At 33.9% G+C, this 25,411-nt stretch overlaps 1 protein-coding gene across 3 annotated transcripts; it reads right to left on the bottom strand.

Annotated features, from left to right (window-relative positions):
- Positions 1–766: 766 nt before the first annotated feature.
- On the bottom strand, positions 767–25,316 carry LOC110810538 (protein TRANSPARENT TESTA 9-like). 3 transcript variants are annotated; one of them, XM_088209869.1, is made up of 22 exons: positions 25,167–25,316; positions 25,005–25,091; positions 23,913–23,964; positions 23,728–23,804; positions 23,503–23,636; positions 23,054–23,150; positions 22,807–22,864; positions 19,985–20,093; positions 19,718–19,838; positions 19,426–19,612; positions 18,621–18,964; positions 15,175–15,263; positions 15,044–15,099; positions 14,879–14,941; positions 8,179–8,316; positions 6,585–6,690; positions 6,312–6,386; positions 6,159–6,208; positions 5,518–5,674; positions 5,260–5,426; positions 4,786–5,059; positions 767–1,020 (listed from the first exon to the last, which is right to left on the bottom strand). In XM_088209869.1, the coding sequence occupies exons 2-22, from the start codon at positions 25,055–25,057 to the stop codon at positions 1,004–1,006; spliced, it is 2,424 nt and encodes an 807-aa protein (XP_088065995.1). In that variant the 5' UTR covers positions 25,058–25,091; positions 25,167–25,316; the 3' UTR covers positions 767–1,003. The 3 variants fall into 3 exon arrangements, with proteins under 3 accessions (XP_088065995.1, XP_088065996.1, XP_088065997.1); XM_088209870.1 differs by having other exon boundaries at positions 767–1,007; XM_088209871.1 differs by lacking the exons at positions 767–1,020; positions 4,786–5,059 and having other exon boundaries at positions 5,535–5,674.
- Positions 25,317–25,411: the final 95 nt, after the last annotated feature.

The raw sequence follows: 25,411 nt of genomic DNA, 5'->3' as shown, positions 1-25,411 counted from the left end.
TGAGGTTCCGGACTCAGACAAGGAATAAAGTGGAATTGGCTTTCTATTTACTTATTTTACGACCATATCATCATCTACTTGACGCTCTTCGCCATTTCTTTGCATGGATATAAATATATATATATATATATACACACACATAAATTTATATATATATATATATTAACAACTCAAACATCAAAACATTCTCCATCTCTCCCTCTCTCTCTCTTCATTATTTCATAAAGTTGGAGCTTTTTCCACCTTCTCTTTTTATTTTATTCCCAAAAAGAAAAAAAAAAAAAACATCAAATGACCCAACTAATAAACATGTATACATACAATGATAACGAACTCCCAGAATCATTGGCGATTGTTTGGTGGGTTTGGTTCCTTTCTTATTTATGTGTACTATCCTTGTGTCTAGTGACACTTTTATATAATATATATATATATATGTATATATAAATCTAAAGAATAAAACTTTCTTGAGTCAGTTTTTGCATAATAAAATTCTTATTTTATTATGTTAATATTACAAAATTTTATAAAGAAAATATCTTCACTCTCACTTCAAGATTAGAATTCTTGCCGTAGTATTAGCTCCAAACAAATTTGCCATATCATTAGCTCAAAAGGGAATGTCATTATGATAGTTTTATTATTATTATTATTTTTTTTACCATTTAGAAAGTACATATTATATTACGTATGTATGTATATACGTAATTTAGAGTTTCTACATATATATATATATATATATATACATTCAGGAAAATATAATGAATATTCAGGAAAATATCATAATGGTTATACTGGTGTCATTCCTCTCAGCATGCGATTGCATAGAAAGATGAGCAAAGATACCACCACATATATATTCTAAGTTTTCTAGGAGTTTACAAAATAAACTAATCAAAACATAATTTCCTTACACAACTCACGAGAGATCTCCCTTTCATTCCTCAATCATCTTCCACTTTTACTTGTGTTTTTATGCAAACAACTCTTTCAAAATCAATCTTTACCTGTAAATTAATTCTGCCATTATTTTCAGTCTATGAAAGAAATTAAAGTAATTAATTATTTCTTTTATACCCAACAAAAATATATATAACAATGAAAAGAATGTCCAAGGATGAAGAGATCAGAGAATAATCCCACAATCATTGAAGAAAGCCAGTGATGGGAAATTGATACAACTAATCAATGACCAGAAGACAGTGATTAAAAGCTGATTTTATATATATATATATATATATATATATAAACACAGTATACCCATCTATATCCAAACACCCACTTAAAAGCAATATATGAAGATGGATATATCTATATGCGTGTCTCTATTCATGTTTAATAATAATAACCCAAGATCCAAAACTAACAATTTCATATGAGATGACTGCATGAAATGACATGATTAAAGCTTCGTGATATATGGTGCTTGGGAATGTTTCAGAGTCTTATTGCCTTAGTTGATGTAGGAATGTAGGCCTTTGTTTCTTTTTACAGTGTCCTCTAATGTTTTTGAGGGCCACCATGCCTGCATTTTCAATTCTTTGAAGCCAATGTCCTGTCTAGTCCTTCTCTTTCTCTTCTCTTCCATCGACTAATGGTTATGATAAACTAAGACTGTTTCAAATAAATTCAAAACTGTCTTTTCCCTAAATTCACAATTAATCAACTAGAAAAAAAATCATACGAGTAGGACAGTGCTAGCTAGAGTTGAGAGTTGTATGCATAAGTGGATCAATAATAAAATATATATATATATATATATATACTGGAGCAAATTGTAGATGGTAGGACCCAAACAGAGAATAGCAAAATATACAAAATCTTGGACCGTTTATTCTTTTTTTTTTTTCTCATCAGTGAGCATCATGGTCAGTAGTCCCCAGTCAAAAAGCTAGTTTGTATCTTTGTTAGCCTAAAAAGACATACAAAGGGAACCCAAATTATTTGAATGCAAAGCATTTTCTGAAATGCTAGAAAAGGAGTGTTTGAATGAAAGCCAGAGCCAGATAGGAATATATACAGTTACTTACAATACACCCTAACTTCTCTTCTCTCTCAGACACTTTATTCAGATAAGCATGTAACTGTTACAAAAGCCACTGGTTAACTGTTACTAAATATGTATTTGGACACTAAAAGATTTGTATAATCAAAATGAAAGTTGGAGGGGATAGCTTTTCTCTTCTTTCGCTATCAAATCCATTAGTTTTTCATGGGAACATATTATATTAGAGCCACCTATAGCTCAGCTACCCATATATGTAAAATATATATATAGATACATATATAATTTTCTTCTTCTTTAGCTTAAAGTAAAGGTACTCTCCTCATAAAGCAACATTAAAAGTAAAATATGGCATTATCTACTCAAAAGGGCCGCTCATTTTATGCTTTTAAGCTTCAAATAAGCATCTTTTGCTCTCTACGTGGCCATGTGGGTGAAAGCAATAACCAGGAGAGGGAACAAAAACTTGGCAGAGAACGAGAGAGAGAGAGAGAGAGAGAGATTAAGGGAGAGGGGAAAAAGTTAATAGATATATAAATATATAGACATAGATATATATATATAGCATATATATGTGTGGGCGGCCAGAGACTTTAAACTTTAAAGGGTTTATAAGGGAGAAAAAGTTGCTCTAATTTTGACATGACAGCCTTGTTATTTGTTAATGTAAAGGTGATGGAATTACGTACCATACACTGCTTTTCTAAAAAGTTTGCATTATTTTATCATTACTATCCACAACACCCTGTTTCTTTTCATCTATTCTTTAACAAAATTTAGATACATCACTAGCGCTTTTTACCTCCTACTAATCTTCTAATTAGGAGCAGTTGAAGAGATCATTTAGAAATACCTTTCCTTTTTTCTTTTTTTTTTTTTCTTTTTTTTTTTTTTTTACTTTCAGTGGGTGTGTGTATATATATATATATATAACAATTATGAGGACTCGTGTTTTCATTATTATGGTTTAGTCTTCAGGGGGGGGATGGCTGATCTCATCATGCTTCAAAGAGAATACAAGTTCATGCACAAATTGGAAAGTGCTGTCTATAAAAAAGGTGATCTAGTTGGTAAGGACAAGATAGTTGGTAAAGAGAGGTCTTCCATGTCCTGATTAATTGTATTTGATTATTAATAGGTTTGATCCTTATAATTAGTACCCTAGAGTAAACATCTTGAGGGTACCGCTCAAACTTAATTCTAGTGCATGAAACTTTTTCTAATCCTAGAATTCATACTAGATAAATCAGAGTAGCATATATCACAAATTGGAGAGTCCGGATAGAGTGGCAATCAAACTGTAATACCCTTCTAAGATTTCATCTATTTTTACCACAATTTCTTGAATGAGATCTTCAGTCTGTTCATCTTTAATAAATGGGTTGATGATTGATTATATAAATTGTAAAAAGGAAAGTAAAGTGTGAAGTGAAGGAGAGTAGAATGCTCAGATGGGGAGAAAGCTAAGTGGGGTCACAACAGTAGCACACGCTTACAAGACTCAACAGAGAAAAAAAAAGCTGCAGGTATACCCTCTGTAAATTTAACACAACCACACAAACTGCAGAAAGTGGAAGAACACAGAGCCAATAGATATACGGATTGGAGAAGAGATCGAGGAGAGAGGCGTTATTATTATTATTTTTTGGCTAGCTACAAGAAACCCCACTTCTCATTCTTCTCACTAAGAGAAGACAAACAAGGATTCCTTGCGTCTTACTCGTATCTCCTTCACTCCGTGGCTATCTTATGATTTCTGTAAAGGCTATTCATATACAACTTCTCTCTCTCTCTCTCTCTACCCTATATATATATATGTATATTATATATATTGCTTCCTTGGAATGACCTCGTTTTTTGAAACGTTTTCCTTCTTTTTCATCTTTTACAGCATAGATTATTATGGAGACGTTGGCAATAATGTTTCCCTCTCTTCTTATTTGTAAAACGTAGATAGATATTCTTATCAGCTTCTCATTAATTAGCTTAGTAATTGCTTATGTTGTATGAAGAAGTTAAAATAGGTGCTACCTATGTATGCTCGAGTCATAAATTACAAATTTTTCTTTCATTTTACAATTTAAGGTTTTTTGAAGTTTATTCTTCTTTGAACTGTTATGGCTTGTTCCTACAGCAGTTCAAACTCCGAATTTGTTTTTTTCGAGAATATCTGCAAGTATCTAAGCTTCTAAATCCTAAAAAAAACAAAAGTTGGCTAAATAAATTAAAATTATGTATACCAACAACAAATTACACAACAAAAGCCTAGTAAACTAATTATTTGTGTGACATCACCTAAAAAATGACAAATTCTGAATTAGAATAAAGGTCAAGCCACCAATTCATTCAATTTGATATACACATTTTTTCCTCCTATCTCTTTAACTCATCAACATTCTAGTTGTGCATGAGAAAGGCAAAATAAATATAAAAGCAGGAGAAACAAAAGCAAACAGAACTAAGAGAAAAAAAATATCTAATAGGCTAATACTCATGAATAAACAAACTTCTGCCTGAAAATTCAAATGATGGATAAATGGCATTTTCATGTTCAAGGATCATAGAACTATTACATGCCGATCAAAAAAGAATAATACAAGAAGTCCTCGATACAAGAATAATACAAGAACCTATTATATACTTCCTATCTCTTGTACTATTTTTACCATATAAAATTGTAATTGGAACTAATAAACAAAAAAATATTGCAACCAAAGAAAACTAGTAGTTTACTCAAGCAAAGCTACAGCTCAATTTTCTCAATTTCCAAGTTCACTTACCTTGACTATCGGCAAAGGTTTCAAGAAAATTACTTTGAAGTAGCGGAGCAAGTATGCTCTCAATAAAGGATCTGTGCTTCCGTGTTTCCTCAAGTATCAACAAATGAGCAGCCTCGCAAGCTTTTGTGCTGGGAAAACCTAATGTCCATCTCCCATCTGCAGCAGGATGGGCAGTCTTTGTGGAATACCCTCTATTCTTATTTGGATTGAATCTTGGGTCAAATTCTCTTATTCGAAGATGCAACCATGTCGGATGATCCCCATCTATATTTGGCTGTGTTAAACAAAGAGAGAAACAATTAGATAATTAATTGTATCTAGAGATAGACAGGAGACTCCAAGAATGTGCTGTTACGTCACGCCTGTTCTGGGCATTTTGATGTTTTTTTTTCTTTTTAACACTTTAAAGGACACTTCAAATTGTGTAACTGTCTTTGAAGAGAAGACCCTGATGACTAGTAGTTAAAATCTTACGCTCAAACCAGCCAAAGGAGCAATAGCAATCACAACTCCTCGGTGACTACGGAATGGATGTTTCTCAGCAAGGATTAATCTACCAGATACTCCACTAGCCACTGGTATAAAGTACAGATCCCTGCTCCTTTCATTCGAAAAAGCAATTTTGCAAGGAATTCCAGATCCTGCAAAAATTGACAAAGTCCAGAGCTAACAAACAAATAATCTTGGAGAATTGCGTTTGATCAACAAAAATCTGTTCAGATGATACATAACCTAAAGAAACATCTGACCCAAAGCTTGCACATAAAAGGTTTGAAACATAAGTTCTTCCAGGTTCAGTTTTTGGGGAGTTCATCAGCTTCAAAAAAGATTCTTCAAGCAAATTTCCTTTTAAAATAACTGCCTTGAGCTGAAGATGGAGGATGAAAACCTAGAGATTATGCACATAATGAGATCTTCAAAATGGATCCATTTAATGTTTGTAATGGAAACTAAAGCTATGCATTAAAGGTATCACAATAATATAGAATCGCAAAAGAAAATCAAATTCTCTTCTCCTTTGACATCAATCCATTTGAAAGAATTAGAATAAGAATTCTCAACATTTATGCCCCAAAGGCACTTTTATTTATACAAACTCTCGGCAGCAAGGCCTTTTCACATGGATGTCCAAGGACTAAGGCTTTTTGTTTTTTTAGGAACAGAAAAATTGTGAACTGTCTAATGTCTTAATTTTCTCTAAAAATCAGTTTCCCACTAAAGTAGAGATTCTAAATTTCACTAGATTTTAGCATGTTGGAGTGACCTAGCTAACTAGTTACAAATAGTACCTTTGGGAAAAAAAAACCTAGCTAGAACAGTAACACTGAAATAATAATTAGGAACTGCAAATCCTGAAAGTGAATTGTAAGAACCTTCACTACATCAACCATCCTTTGCCAAGCAAAATATGAATTCGTATCATCTGAAATGACAGACATATCAACAGTTAGGCGAAAAGATTGTGGAATCCTCAGAGAAATTGTCCATATCAGGTAAACAAAAAGTAACCAACAGTGAAAAACAACCTTCAGTCACGCTTTCACAGATGGCAACCTCCAGCACAAACACGGGATCTTTACTTTTGCATTGTTCTTCAAGGACTATAGAAAACATTAATAAAGATTCATAAATTTCACACATTAATAAAGAAGACTGCACCCTCATTTCACTCCTTTTGAATGTGCAGCCTACAAAATGTCTCTCCCACAATTTGAGAATTGAAACCCATGTTTCCAGCTAAATAAAATGCATTTAAGCATCACGAATGAAAAATATGACCACCAGTTCTGAAATAATACCTGCTTTGCAGCTTGCCCATTCCTTTGTCATCGAATCCAGGATGTGATCATACCAACATCCATCAAGTTCTTTCTGAAGACGTTGACGTGACAGCTCATATGAAGTCTGTCAACACAACTAGAAAACATAACACTTAGACTTGAGAAGTTAGTATTCTTTCACTCAGTTCTAAAAAAGATAAATGAATAAAATGAGTTCTTTCAGCACCAACGATACTGGAATAGACGTGACATAGTGCATTCAGTTGTGAAAATTTTGGACTGTTTTTAGGAAATTTTCTATTAAAAAAATAACTGGTAAAATCATGCTTAGGTCTTAGGCCTCATACATGAAAACATTTGTGAGTTTTACTTTCCTTGAAACATACAAGCATATGCGCACGTATTCATGTATCTGTATATAAGTTATTTGCATATATGTTAGTGATAGAATATGCACGTTGATTTGTTTATTATTTTTGGTGCTTTAACATTAGTAAGACTTTTAGCTCCAATGAGCTTTGCGCACATAAAAGTTTTTTGCTCAGATGAACTTTAAGCAGTAAAAGTGTTTAGATATTGAACCTTTTTTTGTTTTAGATTCTAATAAACTGTCAAGTGTGTGATAAAAATTTGAGCTTTAAGGTAAAGACTTAGTAATATTACCAAAACAGAAAAAAAAAATTAATTCGTCATTCAGTTAAAAGTTCTCTAAATTTATTTCCTATGCTGACAAAACTTAGAGAGAGTTTTTGACAAAGTTTACCAACATAGGGATACTCTTGTTTTGTTCTCACTTAAAATTTACTGTTTAGAATATTTATTAGTCGTGTGACTATTAGTTATGTTTATTACAAAAACAAATAATTAAAGTTATCAAATAAGAGGCAGATATGTGATATTTTATTTTTCATTTGTTTTGACAAGAGGTATTTTGGTAAAAAACAATAGTCAAAAAAGCTTTTGTTTTCCATTTTTTAGATCTCTTAAAAAACTGGCTTCGAAACTTTTTTCAGAAACTAAAAGCGCTCGAGCTTTTCACATTTCTAAGGATGATTCAAACACTTTATGGCTTTTTTTAAAAACCAAAATATGCTTTAAACACTTGACCACAAAAGTAATCTGAAAACCTTCATAGTGAAAGTAAATTATTCAAAAGGAAAAACAAAGTAGGGTAATAGGCTGTATAATCAAGGGCTTGTATCATCCTGAACTAAACCAGAAAAATAAAAAGGCAGGAAATTTTTTTTCTGAAAGCTATAGTTACAGTGCTAAGCCTCTCCATCTATAGAATATATAATCCTATACAATAACACAGGAATTTCAGATATGTAAAACTACCAAAGCAAAATAATCCAGCTAAAGAATAATTTCTTGGTTAGTAAGCAATAGAAGACCAGAATAGTTGACCTAAATAATAACAACAATAAAGCAATAATTTCCTAGGAAACTCTTAACTTTGCCTGCATCACCTGTGCTAGCTGAGACTCTTGGATCAAAAGAAAGTAAAGTGCTAGCAATCCATGTATGCATAAACCAGACAGGCAAGGCATGGAAGTGATAGATGCCCCCATACTAATATAGAGTTTATGTGATATATCAGTTAAATCCTTACACTGAATAGGTGAAGACTATGATCATCAACCGTCTTTACATGTAGTAATAGCTTCCGCAGAAACCACCCTGTATGCCACTGTACTAGTGCAGGAAAAGGTGGTTGGCAGGCTAAACTCGTCAACAAGGCATTTATTATCTGTAAACAGAAAAAATGAGGGAGAGAGAACTTTAAGATGACATTTGAAAAGTTGCACAGAAGGGACACAAGGTTGGAGTAGAATCAGAGATAGAGCCAAATTAGCATATCTCACCTAGAAACCATAAATGAAATGTATTACTTTTTAACACACTGTACATGAACTGGAAACAAGAAACAAAGATAGCCTATCGGAATACAGAAGTTCAATCCTGTGTTTAGAACCAAAATATGAGCTACAGGGAAAATAAGAAAGTACAAAAATGAGACAAAAAAATTTTCCTCTTTCTGGTGGAACAAATTTGTTCCAAGAACAGTTGCAAAAAAGTAAAATTTTAAAACACCAAAACACATACTTTTTTTTCTTATTTCTAAACTATCCTTTGCCCTCCATAATTTTTTTTTTAAGATAAAAATGTAGAAATGTATTAAGATAAGCACCAAGAGGGTACCATCCATATACAGAAGATTTACATATCAATGAGATATGTACAATAGACTCGGAGACAGATTTCTGGTATCTACAATGAACATGGAGACAGATTTCTGGGATATCTACAATGATGTATCTACATATCATTGATTTACATATCAATGAGTATGTCCTTTGCCCTGCAAATAAAAGCTTACTTTTTTGTCTTCAAATCTTCTCCATTTTAAGCTGCAGTAACTACTTTTTCTTCTCAATTGCTGCATACTGGTATGTTTTATTTCCTCCCATTTTTTTGTCTTTATCCTAATTTGTTCTTAAAAAGAAAAATTAATGCATTGGTCAACTTGAAGAAACAATATCTCGACATTATTTGGGTTCTTTGTTTTTGTTATTTATTTTTTCTAATGCAAAAGGATAGCACAAGAACACTAGTTATTCCCCATCACTGTGCTTTTTCTTTTCAAATATTATGGTAATAGTTCAGATATTTTGATAATAATTACAATATCTTTTCTAGATTTTTATGGCTAAAATTATGGTAATGATGAATTATAGTAACAGTGTTGGTTACTTAAATATTTGACACATTAGGTAGTATATTCTAAAATTAATTATTAAAAACAAAATAATATCAATTTAAAAAAAATAGTATGGAATTGAATATATTTCTAAATACAGATATTGTCAAGATATAGATATGCTAGCAAAAGATTAGAAGGTTAGGTTTCCTAATGAGTTAGTGTTCTATTTAGGAATGAGTAGGTTTCCTGTTGAGTTAGTGTCTTATTTAGTAATAAGTTAGTTTTCTATTTTTTTCTCTTGTAACCTACTATATAATACCATGTATTATCAATTCAGAAATAGAAATCTTTCTTTTCTTCTCATATTTCCTCACATGTTATCAAAGCTCTAAGCTCTTTTATGGAAATCTGTCTCTTTTCTCTTCAGCCTTAATTGTTAAACGATCTTCCTTTCAGCCATCATTGCTGATCTTGTTTTTAATTTCTCCTTCTTCTTTAATTCCCGTTTGGGCAGTCTTAATTGCTGCTGATTTCCTTTCTTCATCATGTCAACCTCCCAAACCACCGACACCACTGCCTCCAGCAATTCAAATCCATCCGAAGAGTCCAACTCTGTTCAGAAAATTGGAGAATTGCAGAATATTCAGGCCTCCTATAGACCTAATGGGAAGAACTATCTCAAATGGTCTCAATTTGTCCGCACATACCTTAAGGGCAAAGGGAGACTTAATCACCTTCTTGGAACGGGACCGGCAAAGGATGACCCATCATTTCAAGCATGGGATGAGGAGGATTCCATGATAATGTCTTGGCTATGGGATTCTATGGATCCCATAATTAGTGATACTTGTATGTTTTTTGCTACAGCAAAGGAAATTTGGGATTTCATTCGTCACCATATTCGAAGACTCATGATGCTGCTTAAGTGTACGAGATCAAGGTAAGAACTGCGGCTACTAAGCAAGGAGACAAATCTGTCATAGAATATGCAAACCTGCTGTAAAACCTGTGGCAAGAACTTGATCATTACCGAGTTTTTAAGATGAAACACCCCGAGAATATTGTCATCTTGAAGAACTTCATTGAAAAAGACCGAGTTTATGATTTTTTGGCTAGATTGAATTCTAAATTCGATCATATTAGTTACCAAATCCTTAGCAAGGAGGACACCCCTCCTCTAGAAGAGATAATATCATTGATTCAAGCAGAATAAAGCCGAATGAGTATTATGCTTCAAACACAACAAACCGTGAATGAGTCAGCCCTAATAGCAAAAATAGATCATCATGAGAAAGGAAAGGGTAATCTAACTCAACACCCCGGTAGAGAAAACAAGTGGAAGGAGAACAAGGACAATCTCTAGTGCACCTATTGCAAGAAACCGAGGCACACAAAAGAGAAGTGTTGGAAATTGAATGTAAGCCACCAAGTCGAGACTGGGAAAATCGTGGGGGGCAACAAAAGCCTCAGGCACATATGGTAGAGCAACCCAAAACTGAGAAAAATTCAGCAACAGGGGATTCAATAATGAAGAAATTGAGAAGCTCAGAAACCTACTGGGATCTCTTGGGAAACATCCTGGAACTTGTTCTCTGGCTCTTATAGGTAAACTTTCGTTCTCTTTTTGTATGAATGCCTCGGAAACATTATATGCTAATTCTTGGATGATAGATTCTAGTACCACAAATCATATGACCCCCATACCTCAACTCTTTCACACCTATACCTCATGCCCGAGTAACAGGAAAATTTTAGTGGCCAATAGCTCTTTAGCTACTGTTGTAGGGTTCGGAGATATACATATCATACCTACCCTTACCCTTAAAAATGTCCTCCATGTACGAAGCTATCAACCAACTTAATTTCCATTCAAAAACTAACCCATGATCTTAAATGTTATGTCACTTTTTCCCTTCTTATTGTGTTTTTCAGGATCAGCACTTGGGGAGGAGGATTGGACTTGCTAAGGAAAAAAACAGTCTTTACCACCTTGAATCATCAAAAAACGGTAAAAGTAGTTTGTCCTTGGTTTTCTTCAGTTCCACAAATAAAGATGTCATTTTGCTATATCACCTATGCCTAGGTCATCCATCTTTTAGGGTTTTAAAAGACGTGTTTTCTCATTTGTTCCATAGATTAGATATGTTTGAATTTCATTATAACACTTGTGAATTAGCAAAACATGCTCGTGTATCTTTTCCTATCAACAATAAAAGAACCTCTCATCCTTTTCATTTAATTCATAGTGACATATGGGGTCCTTTTATAATACCAAATGTTTTCGGAGTTCGTTGGTTTGTATTCTTAATTGATGATTGCACTCAAGTTACTTGGCTCTTTCTTCTTAAACAAAAATCTGATGTTAGCATTGTTATACCCAACTTCCATTTAATGGTTCAAAACCAATTTGGGGTTAAAATAAAAAGTTTTAGGACAAATAATGTTAGAGGCTACTTCAACTTGATTTTGTCACTCTATTTTCAATCACAGGGCATCATCCATGAATCTTCATGTGTTAACACACCTCAGCAAAATGGGGTAGCTGAAAGGAAAAATGGGCACTTACTTAATACCACCCGAGTCTTACTCTTTCAAGGGAATGTTCCTAAGTCCTATTGGAGAGAGGTTGTTCTTACTACCACACACCTTATATGTGTTAGACAACAAAAGTCCCATAAAGATCCTTAATAGTTTTTACCCTCACTTCAAAATCTCAAATGGCCTAACACCCAGAGTATTTTGGTGCACTGCCTTTATTCACATCCACAACCAACAAAGAGGCAAGCTAGATCCCTGAGCCATAAAATGTATTTTTCTTGATTACTGATCCACTCAAAAGGGATACAAGTGTTACAACCCTTCATCCAGAAAATTATACATCTTTGCAGATGTCACATTCACAGAAAATAAAACCTTTTTTTTCCAAGTCCTCTCTTCAGGGGGAGATTTCAATGATGGAAGATAGTACTTGTGAGTCTTTTGAACCAATTAAAACTCTTGACCTTTCTCAAGTTCCAGCCCACGCTGTTGAATCCGAGACCTCTGACCTAATCACATCTAAGTCACTCAATTCTGCTGCTGAACCCGTGTCACCACTTGTCCCTACCAATGCAAATCAAAATTTACCAAGGTTCACTCAGGTGTATTCAAGGAGAAAGGCCGTTCTAGAACTGATCCAAGTCCAAGAATCCAACCCAGACTCTGGAAATGAGATACAGTAAGATCTTATCCACCTTTACATACACAATCTGTTGAAACACCTGATAATTCAAAAGACAACCTAAACCTTCCTATTATTGTGAGAAAAGGTACCAGAGAATGCACTAAATGACCGCTTTACCTACTATCTCACTATGTCTCTCTTAAGCACCAATCACCGCCCCACAAAGAGTTCATTGTAAGTTTAAACGTCATTACTGTCCCTAACACTGTTTCTGAAGCATTGTCAAAAAGAGAATGGAGGAATGCTAAGAGAGAAGAGATAAGTGCATTAGAAAAGAATAAAACAGGAGAGATTCTTGATAAACCAAAAGAGAAAAATATTATTGATTGTAAATGAATTTTCACACTGAAATATAAGGCTGATGGATCCCTTGAGACATATAAAGCAAGATTGGTGGCTAAAGTGTATACTCAAACTTATGGGGTAGATTATCAGAAGACTTTTGGTCTAATTGCAAAAATGAATACAATGAGAATTCTATTGTCATTGGTTGTCCACTTTAGGTGGCAACTTCTACAATATGATGTTAAAAATGCATTTCTCTATGGGGATTTAGATAAAGAGATATCCATGAATATCCCATCGGGATTTGAGGGGGACACATGTAACAAGGTATGCAAGCTGAAAAAGGCTCTATATAGGTTAAAACAATCTCCTAGAGCATGATTTAGGAGAGTTGCAAAAGTCATAAAGGAGTCGGGATATAAACAAAGCCAAGGTGACTGCACTTTCTTCATTAAACATTCAGCTGTAGGGAGAGTAACTGTATTTCTAGTTTATGTGGACGATATTTTAGTGACTAGAAATGATGAGAGAGAGAAGCAGGAACTGAATCAGAGACTAGCAAAAGAATTTGAAATAAAAGAACTGGGAAAACTGAAGTATTTCTTCTGTATTGAGGTGACACATTTCATCCAAAAAATCTTCATATCGCAACAAAAGTACATGATTGATCTATTGACAGAAACAAGGAAGATTGAGTGTAAACCAATTTCTAGACCAATGGACCCAAACCATAAGTTGGAAGAAGCTAAAGAAGAACCAACTATTGATAAAAGAATATACCAAAGATTGGTCAGAAAACTCATATACTTTGCTCACACTCGGCCTGACATAGCATACTCAATGAGCGTGATTAGTCAATTCATGCACGATCAAAGAGAACCTCATCTTCAAGTTGTTTACAGAGTACTGCATTATTTGAAAGGCAATCCAGGGAAAAAAATTTTGTTCAAGAAGAACGACACTGTTGCTCTAGAAGCTTACACCAATACTGACTATGCAGGTTCCCTAATTAATAGAAGATCAACTACAGGTTATTGTACATTTTTTAGAGATAATCTGGTAACATAAAGGAGCAAGAAACATAATGCGGTGGCAAGATCATCCGCAAAATCAAAGTTTAAGGCTATTGCTCAGGGATTATATGAGCTACTTTGGTTGAAGATTATTCTAAATGATTGAGAGTCAAATGGGAAGGATCTATGAAGCTTTATTGTGACAACAAATCAGCTATCAATATTTCTCATAATCTTATACAACACGATAGGAAAAAGCATATTTAAATTGATAGACATTTCATCAAAGAAAAATTGGAGGAAGAGTTAGTGTATAAATCTTATGTTCCATTAGAACGTCAAGTAGCTGATGTTCTAACAAAGGGGCTGAACAGTTCGAACTTCCATTATCTTGTATTCAAGCTGGGAATGGAAGACATCTATTCCTCAGCTTGAGGGGGAGTGTCAAGATATAGATATGCTGAAAAGAGATTAGGAGGTTAGGTTTCCTAATGAGTTAGTGTCCCATTTAGGAATGAGTAAGTTTCCTATTTTTTTCTCTTATAACCTACTATATCATACCATGTATTTTTTTTTTTTTAAATAAAAAATGTGAAATAATATTAATATGGTACTAAAAAATCGGGAGTACCACTCCTGTACAAAAACTTTACAATGTTGTTAGTGAATCAATAATATACCCAAAATTCACATCACTAATCATATCATGCCCTAACAATAAAAATCCAAAATAATGCAACCACTTATCTCTCAAACTATACAAATCATTAACTTTACCCTCAAAAGCTCTAGAATTATCATGTATTACCATGTATTATCAATTCAGAAATAGAGATTTTTTTTTTCTTCTCATATTTTTTTCACAATTTCTCTAGTCATGAAAAATTAAAATTAAACAAGAGATAGTACAATGGACAGTTTGGTTCATTACCAAACAGTTAGCGCAACAAATTTGCATTCACTCCAATCCCATATATGCTAAACATACCACTACATATCTTGTTCAGGCCGATATTATACCATTGAACTCTATCTGTTTTGTTCCTTCATTTTACCAAATGTTACCAATAGCTGCATGATCATATACCTGAGGCATACATCTCGTGAGAATACCCTCATCTGCCATTGTTGGGACTGATTTGTCACAGGACTGAGGTCAAAAATATAAATGAGATTAGATGGTCAGGATAGTCCTGGTTGGATGTATATGCTAACAAAAATTAAATGAATGCGCATTGGATTTGACATGTACCATCAAACCCTGCATATGTCTTGATCCAATTACTGAAGCCAGAAAATTTTCAAGATCTGCAAAAAGAGGTAAATATATAAAGTTATGCATTGAAAAATTTATTTCAAGTGATTCACCTATATATATAATACCTTTGCTTTCTGCTAGAATAAGCAATAAAAAGAGAGACGCCAGCAATATACTTTGGTTTTCAGAGTAAACATAAGCAAGTATTCCACAGCTGCACCACAAAAAGTCTATAAGAAAGATTATCATTCTATTCCTACCACCCCAATAAAAATAAAATAATTTCCAACAGAACAAGTAAATAAAACAAAAGAAGAAACATAGGGACAGAAATATTGTTAGCTCCCATGGGATGTTATCCAGATCTCAAATACCTCCAAGGAGTTCCTCTCAAACCTAACAAGCAGTTGCTTGAAACATAAATAACTTTCTATTGTTAGAATCTTGGGGATTGAATTATGTAGTAAAAGTTGATTGGGGATGCAAAGAAAGTAAAGTATGGAGGCTAAACAAAAAATAAAGGAACTTCGAGGATTAAAGAAGAAAGATAAAAAAGTTGTTGTGATGGAAGGGCCTTTTACTTAGCAAAGGAGTCATACATGCAGCCTGTTTTATTTTCTTTCTTTTCTTTTTTCATGCACATATACGTACACCCCTAAGTATATATATAGCCTTTGTTGCTGACTCCATCTTCTCCATATTCTTCTTCTTTCTCTCCCTCTTCACCGGCATTTTCTTTCTCTTCATTTTCATTGCCATTTTCCTTATTCTTCTTCTCATACTGCCCGAAGGCTTTCCAGGTCCTTTATTTCTCTATTTCTCCACCGTCACTTTCTTTCTTTGTCTTCATGGCAATCTAGATTCTTCCTTCTCCACTATCATTCTCAATCCTTCATCTTCCCTATTTCATTTTTTTATCAAATTAGAAATTGTTTTTAACATCTATCCTCCCATAAAGTAAGAAAATGGAAGAACAAGGAATTTGTACAAATTAACCTCTTGAAGACTATTATGATTCTGTGACCAGAATCTTGTTACTGGGCAGTTAACAACAAAATCATTTTCTAGCAAAGGGTTGATATCCTTATTTTTATTGTGAGAGCAATCTATTTTGTGAAAATATATTACAGTTCATCAAATGAAACTCGTTAGAAAGAGCTCCAATCTAGTAATTTAAAATAATATTTTGGCTTATTTTATTAATAGTAAACATACTCCTTTATATAGAGCTTACAATTTTTATTTAAAAATATTAATATATTTAAGAATTTAAATTTAATTAAAAATACTTTACTAAAATATTAAAAATCTTATATTATTTAGGAATACACTACTAATGGAAAATGACATATTATTTAGAAATCAAATACTAATTAGAATTCCAACTATTTAGCAATCTAACACTAGTTAGGATTCTATATTAAATTGTACTTCACCTTCTTAATTAATCGTTATCTTGCTTTCTATATTTGTGTCCTACAAATGCGTCCATAACATTACTCCCCTCCTAATCATTAAATTTGTCATCGAGCTTGAAATATAGATATAACTGATTCATTGGTCTTTTCTTGTCGTCTAGTGTCGCATTCAATCTCAAGGCAAAATAGTTTTTTACAATAGTAACCTAAAACAAACGGTTCATCGCAGTTATAACACAGCTCCTTCAACCTCCTTTCTACCATCTCTACTCTTATTAGTTTTTTTATAATTGGAGAGAAAGGTTATCATATTGTGTCATAATATTATTGCCCTATGGAGCCAGTATTTTTTGAACTGACTTGTTAGGCTTGATCTTGAACTGAGAAGAATCACTATAATTGTGTTCGATCATAGCACATAACTGTTGTTTTCTTTCAAAAACTCTGACTATGCTCATTGCGTGCATAAGAGTAGTGGGTGGTTGCATCTCGACCTTTAAACGGAGAGAATTGATCAATCCTGCTGTGAAAAAATTAATTTACCAATCACGGCGTACCGTAAAGGCTCGTGCCAACAACCTCTGATATTGTCGTTGATACTCCTCAAGTGAGCCCGTTTGCTTAAGGTTGATCAATTCGCCCAATGGACTGCTTTGCAATGGCGGTCCAAAACATAGAGTGCAACACTTCACAAATGTTTTCATACCATGTCCGACTCTTCCTGTTATAGTTTAGAGTACCAAAGTTGGGTTTCTCCTATCATTTGAAAAGCTACTAGACTAACCTTGTCGAAGGCAATAGTCCGTTGATTAGCAAAGAATTGCTCGCATTGATTGAGGTATATCAAAGGATCTTTTGTTCTATCGTAGGTGGAAAAAGTCCAGCTTAGTGTAGCGTGGGTTAATTCCTCTGTTTCTCAGCTCTATGCTTGTAGCGTGCAATTTTGATTGGTTGTCAGCATGACCAGATTGAATTGTGTTATTGTTGTCGGCTTATGTTCCGCCGTCTAAATCTCTATCGCGTGACTGGATGATTATTTGAAAAAGAGTTTTCATTTGTTGAGATAGTTGTCGTAGCTTAGCATCCATTCGAGCCTCTATTTTAGCTACCAGATTTTCAATTCCTCACGCAATCCTCGCTCATCCATTGTATTTGGCTCTGATACCAATTTGTTATGATTTCGGGACTAGAATCTTCTCACTGGACAGTTAACAATAAAGTCGTATTCTAACAAATGGTTATCATCCTTATTCTTATTGCGAATGTGATTTATTTTGTGAAAATATATTACAGCTCATCAAATGGAATTACTACATTGGATCTAGTTAGAGAGAATTTCAATTCCATATTTTAAAATAATATTCTAACTTATTTTTATTAATAACAAGTATACTCTTTTATACAGAGATTATAATTTTTATTTAAAAATCTTAATCTAATTATAAATCTAAATCTAATTAAAAATATTTTATTAAAATATTAAAAATCCTACATTATTTAGAAATCCAATACTAATGAAAAATTACACATTATTTAAGAATTTAATATTAATTAGAATTTCAACTATTTAGAAATCTAATACTAATTAGGATTCTAATTATTTAGAAATCTAATATTAATTAGAATTCAATATTTAATTGAATTTCACCTTCCTATTTAGTCGTTATCTTATCTTCCGTATTTATACCCTACAATTGCGTCCATAACAGAGACTTTGAAGCACCACTTGCTACATAGATGATGGATCATGACTATATAGACTCTATTACTGGTTATACACAATCTCCATCATTAGTTTCTTGCCACTCTCCCTTCAAATTATAAGCAAAGTTGTGAAGATTACATATATCTAGTTGTTCTCAACTTATCCTATGAAACAATATTTTTTTTATAAGTAATTAATGTGGCACCAAAGGAATGAAACCTGTATTCAAAACTATATCTTGGAACAGATATTATGCAATTAAAATAGGTCAAAGACACTTAATTGTCCAACTGCTGGAAGAATCAATTGCAGCCCAAGTGCCAACTACTCTTAGGCTTGATGAAATGCAGAGAATTGGTAAGAATATCTCTTTCCTCATCTTGATAATGCGCTAATCTAACATCAATTAAACATGAAAACAATACTATAAAACTGGTAATATACCAACCTTTCCATACATACATTATCGTCCCCAAAGTCCTTGACAAAATAAGAATTGCTCGATATGTTCTCAGGCATATGCTCAAATATGTTGCTCCCCTTTCTATTTTCTGCTTCCCTTGACTTAGGATCAGGACATTCCATCATTTCCAAACCATTCAAAAGGTTGTGAAAAGAATCTAAATGACTACACCGGTCAGCAGTATCTCCTTGGGTTGCGTCTGTCATGCTTAACATGATGTAAGGATACAGAAGAATGCTAGCAATTGAATTAATCATGAATTTTCCTCCAACAACTTGAAGAAGATGCGAAAATATATATAAAGAACTGGTAGCAGATATCATTGAGTCCTGAAGCAAAAGCACAAATTTTTATGATATGCTGGAATAAGATGTATCCATGCTTTCCAATCAACTCATTTTCATTGTTATAATCCGGCCATTTTTGCTGTTTCACTACTAACTGGATGCCCTTTTAATTTGGCAGAAGATTAATGGTACCCTAAATTATTCTCAAACTTTTCCAGGGACTTAAACCTGGGAACAGTCAAGAGACTTCACCTATAAACCCATATTAGGGAATGTGGATAATTATGACAATGATAGTACTATGATAAACTTATGACTGAGTTTCAAAATTATTGAATCTAAAACTTTTCAGCCTTCTGCCTGTTTGAAAGCATATTCTTAATAAACACATAGAACTATATGAGTAAGCTGTACCTCCATTTCTCAGAAGTCTCCATGTGCCTACTTTATTCGAATGACAAAAAAAATACAAAGAAAGGAGCTTGAGACAAAGAAGAACTAACGTTACTCCAACTTGGCTGCAGCAATGGGAGCAATATAGGGAAAACAAGCAACTTGAAAAGATTTTGGTTAACAAGTTTATTCAAACATGGATCACCAACAGAAAGAATATCCTTGAAGTAGAATAGGTCATCAGCGATTTTCTCAGTTTGTAGAACTATTTCTTCTCTTTTATGAGCATATTTCTCCCTGCATCAGGCAAGTTATTTGCCTTAAAATAATAGTAAGGCATGCAACTTCCAAATTATAATTGGTGATACAATACATAATTTTACCCAGTTGAAAGAAGCATACTTGATTGAACAAACAAGGGCGTCTAGATGAATGCACATATCTCTAAAGCTATACACCAACTCTGAGAAGTATGCTGAGACAGGAGGAGTCGTTACAAATTGATAGACCATGTCATCCATAACTGCATAAGCAATCACAGTCAGGGACTGAGAACATAACAAGTATATTGTAATCATTAATCAATGTTCATTCTGTTAGTGCTTGCGTGGACCAGATGAGAACATGAACATGTGCGAGACTGATGGAGAGATAAAGCCAGTAGAATACCGTTATATATACTTAGGCTCAAAGCACGTATAGCTGTCTGGATCATCTTTTCACTATGGCGAGAAAATTTAAGAGCCTCACTGTATAAAGGAAATGAAACAACAGCATCCTGCAGACATGATCACAGAAAGAAATAAAGCCCTTGGCCAAATTGTTATTTAGTTACTGTTTGGACTGAACTGAAGCAGCTCTTCATTATTTACAATTTAACTTGTTATATTTCTTATAAAAGAAGAAATGTCATTAAAAGGAGAAGAGAAAAAATATAGTTCCTCTAAAACATAAAGAAAAATGAGGAAAGGAAAGAAAAACAAAATTGAGTAGAAAACTGCTTCCCGATCTCTTTACAAGATACCTAGAGAGGCGTCTCAAATGAGGTCATGAGCCATGGTCCAAGATAATGCCAAAAAAGCCATCATATGCCAAAGAATAGAAGTGGTTGGGAACAGTCTTAAACAGCCAAGAAACCATAAACTTCTAACCACAGTAAAGAAAGCCCCTCTTGAGAATTCTACTCTACTTGTTTTACAAATCCAAAAGGATGAAAAAATAAAACATTAAAGACGTGAATGAGAGACCAGTTTGCACCAAAAGTATCAAAAAGCCTAGCCTAAAGCCTCCAGGTCAGATCACATGGCAAAAATAGGTGGCTATAGGACTCAGACCTGTCAAAACACATTAAGCACACATCCGTAGATGAGAGTCCAAGTCAGTCTACATGCCTCAATCAGATCATTCATGTTAGTTGGTTAAGGACAGTTGTTCCAACAAATAGCTTTGCATTTGCAAGAGCATTCAGCTCCCAAAACACAAAAGTGATACCACATTCCAGATGGTAGAATTGTAGGTAAGATGGGTAAAGAAAAGGATTTGCAAGTGCAGATGCCACAAATCTCAAATCCACACTGTATGGCCAGGTCTAGGTGAAGAATTGAAGGGATGAAATACGATTTAATGAAGGCATGTTAATGGTTTCCCACAAAAGAATTTCAAATAAAGATAAAATTACAGTAGCTTCCAGAGCAAGAAAATTTGGCTTGGTTTTATAATAGTATGACTTATAGATGCTATTAGTAGAGGAAAACAAATTGTAAAACTACCGGAACAGGTATAAGAACAAAATATAGAAATTTTTTGTAATATTTTAAATAATAATAGTAATAATTTCTTTGAGAGGAGAAAACATATATATATATATATATCATAAAGAAGCACCGAAGGGATGCATGTGCAACCCATGTACAAAAGCAAAAGAAAGAGAGACAAGAATTACAAGGGATTCAGCCAAAAAATCAATGAGCTCACCTAAGTCTTTACCCATTTCAGATAGACTAACCTCTAAAAGAATATTCTGAACCAGTGATCTCTAATACTAAAAAATAGATACGATACCCTCAAATATGCAAATATTTCTTTTTCCCCATATGGTTCAAAAGATGGCACTGAGAATTAGGGTAGTGGTTTCTTCTTGCTTTTGAGCAAATAGATACCATCCCAACCTTTTCCCAAAAGATTATGAGCCAAACCCCAGAGCCTTCTACCTTCCACAAATACCATTAAGCAGTTTCATACAAAAATGAACTAAAAATTAAAAAATGACTAGCCAGCCAGATTGCATAACGAAGTCAAAATGCCAACTGAAGTTAGTCAGTCACTCCACCAGCCAGATCAGGTCGGAGACCTCCCATATTGTCAGCTGTATCTGGGAACAGTTTCTTGCACAAATCTGACTAAAAACTAGTCAAACCATGTATATGCATTTTCAGATGGACAGTAGTTGCTGATGATGGCAGCCAATCGCTGGAAGTGTTCCTGTGGTTATTATGACTAGTGGTGGCAGTGGTTGGTTGCTGTTGTAAAAATAATGGGTATCTTTTTCCATTAAGTTATTTGACTTGAGTAAAGAAGTCTTGGTGTTTCTTGGAGTTTTAAATTAAACAGAAGTTGTGTAACAAAACCTAGAGAAATATAGTTAGCTTAAATAACAAAGCCAAGATTTGTTAGTCTTGCAAGTTATCTTAAATGATAATGTCAAGATTTGGTCATGTATCAAGGGATAATTGGCCTGTAACAGAGGGATAGCACCACCACATCTCCAGGAAAAAAAAAAAATGTAAACTGCATCAGTACCAAGGTAGTTCAGACATTAAAGCCAAACCTTGATCAGCCTGACAAAAAAATATAAACAGCCAGAGAGCATGCATAGAACTCAGCAATTAATAAGGTGGATTCTTCTCGTCACATAGACCATAAGGGGCTCTCACATATTTTTCAAAAGGCTGCCCTCTGCACCTCACAGGCCAAGCCATTTTTCATAATTAAATGCATCTCTTACATGTCTTCACACCTTCCCCCCTTTGCCCCAGTACAATGAAAAGTTGTCTTTTCCTAAAATAGATGAAAACAGAAAAGAAGATCTTCATATTCCATATCGTTGCGCTTTGATTTCTAAACAAGTCATAATTTACTGATGCATCAAATTTGTGACAAATAGAAATGATTGTACCTATCAAATGCCCTACAAGGAACCATCTAAAATAAGCTCGTTCATCCATTTGTTTTGAATTCATGCAAAATCCATGAATAAGCATATTATCTAATATCATCTAATATTAGATGGTAGCTTTGCTTGGAGAACTGCAGATAAAAGAGGGATGGTTAGGTACTGATCACTGTATATTGATCCAATAAAGTGACCTCCAAAACAGCATTCCCCATGGGCAAAAAAAGCCATGAGCTTAATTTATTATAGTAACATCCCTCCAAGAACTTTGCTGAACTAATATATTGGCAAGATTTCTAAGAGAAAGATTTTAACTTACCCCTTGAACCTTTACAAGAAGGCAAAGTGTGTCTCTGTTTACTTTGCTGCTTACGGCTCTGATTTAAGAAAGAAGAAATGAGCGCATAGGAAGTAATCAGGAAGATTTACTTCTGCATCTAATAGGCAGTTGAAAGTAATGAAACACGAAAGAGAAAGAAAATACAAACTGGAACAATGCAGCAGATGAAAGACATAAGAATGCCATAAAAATATTTATGAGGATAGAGAAAGAATGACATGACAACCTTAAAAATGACACATAATATGAAGCCAGGTCGCCCCCATTAAATTCATATGGATGAGTTATTATGCTGTTGATATAGCCATTGCTTAAACAGTAGTCTGCATGATAATTTCAGATGCGAAATAGAAGCAGTGTGAGAAATAAACCAGGAATTTAATAGAAGGAAAAAGCAAGGAATAAAGGTCTGAAACCGTTATCTCTATCCATTGTGTTTAAAAATATCATAGAGCGGCAAATCCTCTCCTCCAAAACCCAAGGGCACAGATATTGACACACAAAACAAAAAAAAGATAAATCTAAACATTTAAGTAAGTTAGAATTTATTAGTGACTCAATCTTTGGAAAAAGAAGCGATATTGGGCAGCGTTGAAAGCTTTTTCATTGGCGAAATCTCTTTCTACAGGGAATTCAAAAAGTTTTTTTGTACGACAAATAAATAACAAATCTTACAAATTGCAAGTTCATTATTTATGTTCTGAATCATTATGCTTAAATATTGAAGTAATGGTGCCTCAATTCTTGATTTGCTACTGATCTTTAGTACACGAACAAACTCTGCTAAAACTTGGAATTCCATAAAACATCTGCAAGGATAACAGATTACATAAGAAAGAATCAACAAGGTATTGAAAACCATAACCACGCAGAAGAAGCTGTTCAAAACAGGCAGCATACTCGAATATATATGGATCTTGTCTATCACCATAAGTAACTATCTCTACTATTGACTGCAGGAGGTCTATTACTACTTCCTGGAGGTAACAAAGAGAAAACTTGGTTAGTAGGAAGAAATTCCGGCAGCTTACATTACCATACCAGATGAAGTAAAAACTGTAAAATAAAATGTCAAATTAAGTTACCCTGTTATGCTTATGCACAACTTTGATTTGCTGAAGCTCCTTGATAACATATCTATATCAACATAAAGATCAAACAAAGTATTCATAAGAAAGTTCAGAATAATATTAATGGTGTTCAAAATCAACAATGTAAGGATAAAAAAAACAGTGCATTGTCAAAGGTCCAAAAGAAAGCAGATTGAAGATTAAGCAGTGGCTAGAAAACAAGTCCCCCTGCACATGTTTAAACTCACAAGAATACTGAAGAGTCTCCCAAAGAGGAAATTGAAACTTATGAACATGAAGATACAACAATAACAAAGGTAAAATGCAGATAATAATTTCCTTGCATAGAGCTCCTAGTTGAGAGGCCAAGTAATTTGAAATATCTCATCCAACTATATCAATAAAAATGCACATCACGAATTCTACAACAAGAAACGTAATCAAGATTTGTGTGTGTATGTCAGGGTAGGGGAAGCCTAGCATCTATGTATTCATCATTCAACAGCTCAGAGTTTAACAATACAACAATTAGAATAAACACAGATAGACAGTCATATTTAGCACCATAAGTCTTTCGAACAAGCACGGAAGCAAAGAGAAATCCTCCTAGAAAGCACCTCTTTATCGCATGCTCCTCCCAATTCAAATTTCTAAAAAACAAAGCAATAATAGCACCATTTCATTAAAAAAAAAAAAATCCCATTATTAATCCCCTGCACGGGAGAATTTAACACAATGTGCTTCCAATTTGGTGATTTCAATTCCAAACCAAACCTCTAAGTTGTGACCTAAAGTGACCAACAAAGGCAAGGTAGTTCAGGCTATGAAACCCCAACTTCTACCCCAAAAAGTTCAAAATATGACAACATGTTAGAAACTCAAGACTACAAGCAACCATTTCCAACTACTTAACAAGATTGAACTCAAACCTACCAACTGAAAAACAAGAAATCAACTCGAGACTGCAAGCATTTCGCAGTACAGTAGAATTTCGAGCTAATTCAGGAACAAAATCAAATGGCGAACACAGAGAAAATAGTTCAAGAAAGATAAGCATAGAATGAACATTGAAAAGCAGCGATCGAGTGATGTAATTGAGAAAGTTACTTGAAGTTCTGGAGAGAGAAGCGATCAACGGATCGCCAGAGAGAACTCCACATGGGGTAAGCGATCAATAAACTGAAAGGACCAGATCTGCTCGGAAGAGAAACTCCATAATCAGAGACTATGAGAAAAGAAGAGAACTGCACAAGTGAGACGTTATCATACCAGAATCAGCCTGTCAGGTTCTTTTGAGCTCCGCGCGCGGACTGCTCAACGCTGAATATTCGGCCGCAAGATGCTGGAACTGTTTGTCAACCAACTTTCAACCTTTTATTATTATTATTTTTTTTTTCTTTTCTATTTTTTTTCACGTACTGGGATCTAATTTAACGGGGTTATTTGTACTTTACGTTACCTTTGCTCGCAAAAGTTCATATGTGAATGATACGAAGTCACTAACGCACCTACTT

The sequence above is a fragment of the Carica papaya genome, chromosome 8 (genome assembly GCF_054855325.1).
Source record: "Carica papaya isolate Zhongbai chromosome 8, ASM5485532v1, whole genome shotgun sequence".
Classification (NCBI taxonomy): domain Eukaryota; kingdom Viridiplantae; phylum Streptophyta; class Magnoliopsida; order Brassicales; family Caricaceae; genus Carica; species Carica papaya.
Note: the sequence above shows the minus strand (reverse complement) of the source record. Positions and strands in the feature narration are given on the sequence as shown.